General features: G+C 50.5%; 1 protein-coding gene across 1 annotated transcript; it reads left to right on the top strand.

Moving 5' to 3' along the window:
* Nucleotides 1-4,162: 4,162 nt before the first annotated feature.
* Nucleotides 4,163-6,160, top strand: CRH (corticotropin releasing hormone). The gene is made up of 2 exons (XM_027638694.1): nt 4,163-4,595; nt 5,131-6,160. The coding sequence occupies exon 2, from the start codon at nt 5,146-5,148 to the stop codon at nt 5,677-5,679; it is 534 nt and encodes a 177-aa protein (XP_027494495.1). The 5' UTR covers nt 4,163-4,595; nt 5,131-5,145; the 3' UTR covers nt 5,680-6,160.

Raw genomic sequence — 6,160 nt, 5'->3', positions numbered from 1 at the left:
AAAGCTGTGGCTGGGCCAGCAGATCCATGCTTGAGATTCCTGAGCAGCACACTCTGGCCCCTGCTCAGCTGGAGGTCAGGCTTTGGGAGGAAAACTGTCCCTGCAAATCCACACGTGTGTGAGGCGCTGTGAACGGCTGTGTTATTCCCAGACATGGTGGAACCACGAGGATATTCCTGAGGAATTTATCCTTCTGCTGGGACCCCCAAGCCCATAAAATTATGTCTTGTGGGCAGCCGTCTGGGATCAAGAGTATGAATATTGAGTCATGAGTGAAAATACTCCTCTGGTTGAGCTAATGAACTTGGTCTCAGATATTGCAAGATTCACTCCTGCTTCATGCACAAATCCTGGAGGGATATTGGATAAATCTCTTCACTCTCTCATGCTGTTTTGCCCCACTGCTAAGTTTGGGAAATTAAGGTGCTTTCCTCTCTTTCACAAAACTATAGGAAAACTTGTCACAAGTTATAGGTGGAGCTCTGCTGTAAGGGTGAGCATACCACAGAAAACCCTTGTGACAGGAGCATGTGACTTCCTTCCTGGAGGGAGGTGATTGAAAAATGGAAAGAGAAATTAAAAGTGAATGAGAGAATTTTGAAGGCATCTGGGGTCAGAAGAAAGAGCAGATAGCTCAGCTCCTTATCAGTTTCGTTCTTCATCCCAACCTACAACATACTCCTTTGTATTTAATTGATTTATTTTTATTGATTTTTATAACTCACTTTAAGTGAGGTTCCCTATGATTATTCTAGCAAACTCAGTCTGCTGAGGAATAATAAGCAAATGTATTTTCTTCTTAAAATGACATTACCTTCAAGCATTGTAAGATACCTTGACTTCTCTTCTCTTCTCTTCTCTTCTCTTCTCTTTTTTTCTTTTCTCTCCTCCCAGTTGTCCTAGAATCCATAATATTTTTGACAATCAGATTTAGTTTTCTTTGTATCAGGACTACCAAAAGGTGAAAAGGAAATGTGATACATACACGTGTCAGTGTATGATTACTGGCACCTCAGAGTGGGTGAGATGAACTGAGTTTACCTGAAATAATGGCAGATTGTAAGAGTGCATGTTAGAGAGCTGATCACAGGGATCAAGAATGGTGGTGATCACATGAAGGGGTTCTGTGTGATGATGTGGAAATGTTTGCTGAATGCAACAATAAGAAAAATCCTTACTGCCTTCTGACAAAGACTGGAGGGGTAATGAAACATTGCACTGCGGTAGAAAGCTGATCTACATTGAGTGTGTGTCCTTCCATGTTTGTAGTTGAACATCTTCAAAAATACATGGGGTAAGAGCCATGCCCTCAGTTTAACATCATCCCCTCTGTATTACTATATTTAGAACTGTGTGATCTCTCTGCTATGGTCAGTCAGTGAGGAGGGGATTCTTCACACCTCACATTAGCTATCTAAAAATTCAGTGACTAGCTAAGGTAGTTGTCTGCACTCCCTTTATAGGCAAGAGAATGAGGTGAGCTTCTCCAGAAACCTGAAAGTACTATATTGCAATGAGATGTATCATGCTCTGGGCATGCTTTTGCTTTCCCTTAGCTCCTTCAGACTAGCTATAATTGCTTTTCAGTAGGTGCTTGAGTTTGAGATCACTAAGGCTAAAGGGTAGATGCACTCAACCCAAGTCGGTGGAGAGGAAATGGGCCTTGTTAGTGCTTTTTATTTCTAGACAATGTTATTTTATGATTCACTGTAAAAATTCTGTTTGCTCCTGATGCTTGTGGAATGAGTCAAATATGAATACTTTTCTTATGAAGGGTATGCTAATCTCAAATTACATAATTAAACATAAAACTCTAATCCAGATGTACCTGATATCCTCCTTGTCTTTCTTTTTCACCTCTCTGGTGAGACCCCATGATTTCTTCTGTTGTAATCTCCTTCAGGAGTGAGATTTCACTTAGAAACTGGTGACTCTGGAGAATGGAATTCTGTACTCCTAGGCAGTCAGTTCTGCATTTGAAGTGCTGAGGGAAGTACTTTTTGGTTTTTGTATCTGTGATATTTTATATTCCTTGTTATCAAGGTATCCAAATGTCTCACAGTCTTCCCGGCATTTAAATTGTTGCAAACCCTTTCACACATTGCGCTCAGGATCTATGAGGGAAGTGGGGTAATAAGACCATATAGGATTAGAAACAAGCTTGCATGAGACACTGCAGATGTCAGGGGTCAGTAAAAAGGGGAGAAGAAACTGGTGGGTTGTACAGCTCTTGTGAAAATTTGAGAATCCTAGCCCACTCCTATGTTGCTTTTGCTATACCTGGATTTCTTTAATGGATAAAACAGGCCAAAAGAGTTTGCCTAAAGGGACCTAAATAATGTAATTGATTAAAAATGAAACATAACCTGAGCTAGTTCTCATTGGCATCAATCTTTCGGAGGGATGCAGCTCTGTATTATCCAGATTTTATCCACAACATTAAAAAAATGTATTCAGATCAGAATTCTTCCCTCTTTACATCTATGATCACATTATTTTAAGAGGGTTTGTGTTTTAAAGGGTATATTAACCTAAAAATGGAGACACAGTGATAAAACCCACCCCAGAGCACATCTGAAGGGTTTGAGTTTAATAAGTACCTCTTACATTTTCCATCAACTGATTGAACTTAGCTCCTGTTTCTTTGAACCTCTTGTTCTCACTGAAAGCCGTGCTGACACGCTTTAAAAGCATACAAATAGCTTCTGCTGTGACTAGCTACACAATGTATTATGTTCTGTAATACGCATTTCAGTTCATGAATGCCTGAGCTAACAGAGGTAATGAAGAGCTAAATCTCTGGTATTACTACTTGTTTTTCCATTTGTTTCTTCATGATGCACAAGATCTGATTCTTTGGCACTTTACCAAAAGCATCTGAGGCTGGAGGTAGGTATGACTAAAATTGAAGTGTATTACATGCCTAAGGAGATGCTCAGAATTGGGCTGTGGCCAACCTCATGCATTAAGTTGTTTGAACTTTGTTATTTTATTAAGGAAATGGATTGCAGATTTATCACTTATTTAGCATTGATAGTGCATGACCACCTGTTCTGTCGCAACACCTCACTGTGATGGGAGACACGCAAGTGCGTGACCCCAGGTATTTACAGGCTAGGCAAGATAAAACCAGCCGGTTTTCTGTAAAATTTTCCAATTTAAAGAGGAGGACATGATTGCTGCTGCAACTGAGGCAGTGAAGAAGCACGGCTGAGATGCATTGGCAAGGATGATGGGATGCAAAAATGGAAGAACACACATTACACACAAGAAGGGGTGGGTGTTGGGCAGAAGTCATTTCTATAGGCAGCACTACTTCCTGAAGAGATCAGAGGGCATGAAATCCAGCTGGAGGGGTTGGTGTAATATGGTCTGGAGCCTAATGGACATGGGAGAGAACTTCAAAGAGAGCTCCACGTGGGATTAGGACACCCCAGAGGGAGGGTGCCTTAGCTGAGGAGGGCAAACAGGGAGGTATATGGGGTTGAAGAAGTGGGGAAGATCAGCTAGTGGAGTGGGGAAAAGAGCAGTTGTTACCTCCACACAAGAAGTGGGAAGACAATGGAGAGGAGCACAGGCCAGACCGGGGGAGCGCGAGCCGGCAGCGCGGAGCCAGGGCCGGGACGAGCGGGCGGCGGCGCGGGCGGTGGCAGGGGAGGAGGAGCGAGCGGAGCGCGGCCCGGGCTGCGCTCCCTTCCCCGGCAGATGCTCCCGGCGGCCCCGGCGGCGGTGGTCCCGGCCGTCCCCGCCACCCCCGGGGGCTTTCCGCCCCCTCTACTGCTGGCGGGTCCCCGGGCAGCCCCGGTGCCAGCGATGCCGTGGGTCCCTCCCGGCACCGGCGCCGGCACCGGCACCGGCACTGGCATCTGCTCTGCCTCTTCCCTGCGGGCTCGGCTGCGCCTCTGCCCGCTCTGCAGGGCAAGCGCTGCATCGGCCTGCCCGGGGCGAGGAGCAAAGCGGGATTCCCGCAAAAGGCGCGCCTCTCGGAGCCTCCTCCTGTGCTGACCCGCCACAGTCGCCCCGTGCGGGTAGGATCGGAGGCGGCGGAGGCCGGCCAGGACCGGGGATAGGGGAGAGAGTCTACCCGGGATAGCAGCCCCGGCCCCGCAGGGCTGGCCCGTGAGTGGAAAGTTTCCCCGGAGTGACCTCTCATAGTACGCGCTCGCTAGGAAATCTCATTCAAGTATTTTTGTCAATGGGGTGGGGGGGGCATCCTGTTCCCCGGCCCCCGGCCCGGCTGACGTCACTGCAGAGGCGATAAATATCTGTTGATATAATTGGACGTGAGATTTGGGGTTGCGATAGCGAAACTCTGCCCATCGCCGCTCCGACGGGCCCCCATGATTTATTCAGCAGTAGATCGGGGCACGCAATCGGGCTGTCAGGAGAGCGTCAGCTTATTAGGCAAGTTCTGCGTGATTCCAGGAGAGGGTCTAAGCTATAAAAATCCCGCGCCCCGGCTCTGACTAGGACCAAATCTGATCCCAAGTTCGCCAGGAGCCGACTCCGAGGGAGAGCGAGAGGAAGGGACGCCGGGCACTGCAAAGTCCCACCACCTGCCCTGCCCTGCCCTGCCGCCGCCACCGCCGCCCCAGGTAGGTGCGGGGTCGCGTCTGGCGCAGAGAGGGATGCGCTGCCCTGCTCTGAGCGGGGCTGAGCGCGGAGTCCCGCAGAACGCGAGTAGCTGCCCCGGCCGGCCATGGTGCGGGGAGACTCTGGGGAGCGGACGCTAGCACCCCGCAGCTCTTGGGGAGAGCTGCCCCTCCGCAGACGTTCCACACTCCCCCTCGCCCGGAGTGGGTGAAGGGGCGCGGGTCCGAGCACACGCATGGACTCTCTGCAGGGGTTCAACCCAGCTTGGTCCCCGGGATCTGTCCGGAGCTGCCCCGCGGGGCTGTTCTCCGAGGAGCAGCCGCCTCGACGGCACTGGTGGACGGGCCGGGATGAGTGCGGTCGGGCGGCGGTGTGCGGTGTGCTGTGTGCGGTGTGCGGGGCGCGGAGGGGCGCGGAGCGGCGCGTTTCAGCACCGGGACAGCGGCGGCGGGGGCGTCCCGTCCCCGCGCTGCCCTCCCCGCCGCTGCTGCGGCTCGGCTGTGTAACCCAACCCTCGTTCCTCGTCTGCCTCCGCAGATTTGGGCCCCGACCATGAAGATCCCGCTACTGGTCTCCACGGGAATTCTGCTGGTCGCCCTCCTGCCTTGCCAGGAGTGCAGAGCTCTCAGCAAGAGTCCGGCAGCCGCCCGCGGGGCTCTGCACCAGCCAGATTTCTTCCAGCAACAGCAGCAGCAGCAACAGCAGCAGCAGCAAACTCTGCCTGTCCTGCTCCGCATGGGAGAAGAGTATTTCCTGCGCCTGGGCAACCTCCACAAGAGACCCCTTGGCTCTTTCTCCGCCTCCTCCAGCAGCACCAGCCACCTACAGCCCGAAGCCTCCGCCAGCAACTTTTTCCGGGCGGCGGTGCAACAGCTGCAGCAGCTGCCCAAGCGCTCGCCGGGGAGCCCCGAGAACGGCGAAGCCGAGGGTGAGGCCGTGGAGAGGGAAAAGCGATCCGAGGAGCCCCCTATTTCTCTGGATCTGACTTTCCACCTCCTGCGAGAAGTCTTGGAGATGGCCCGAGCCGAGCAGTTAGCCCAGCAAGCTCACAGCAACAGGAAACTGATGGAGATAATCGGGAAGTGAAACGGCCCCGCCCCACCTTGCCAAAGAGATTCCGCAGTTAGCACAAGAATAATTACACCGTCCGATGTACCATAGTGCTGCTCTGATGTCATCTCTTTATTTTTATATAGCTTTAAACCTAGAAGGGTGTGCTCCGAACAGCCTCTGTCCCTTGACTAGCATGCACAACCGTGTACCAAGTGCAGAAACTCGAGTGTCGTTCGTAACCTCCCCTACCTTTATTTATTTCTCCATTTCCCAGTTATTCTAGTGCCATCGCTACGTAGGGATGTGTGATCATTGGAAGAAATGGTGCCAAGAAGACAGAAAACTTTTCTGCTAGGGGCAGGGAGGTGGGAGGGGGAATCTCTGTAAGCTACTTTCAATTCACTTTTTTTCCTGTAAACATTTTCACAATAAAACATCTTTTCAGCGCTCGGTCGATTTGGTTGTGTAAGAGAATGTTTAATATTTATATTTTTAATAAAAGCTGCAAAGTAAA

This window comes from Corapipo altera, unplaced genomic scaffold, assembly GCF_003945725.1.
Source record: "Corapipo altera isolate COAL_440 unplaced genomic scaffold, ASM394572v1 49, whole genome shotgun sequence".
NCBI classification, from domain to species: domain Eukaryota; kingdom Metazoa; phylum Chordata; class Aves; order Passeriformes; family Pipridae; genus Corapipo; species Corapipo altera.
The sequence above is the reverse complement of the archived record's forward strand: the minus strand, read 5'-3'. Positions and strand labels throughout refer to the sequence as shown.

Excerpts from the sequence above, each read along its gene's own strand:
- CRH (XM_027638694.1), top strand. The coding sequence starts at position 5,146 with ATGAAGATCCCGCTACTGGTCTCCACGGGAATTCTGCTGGTCGCCCTC.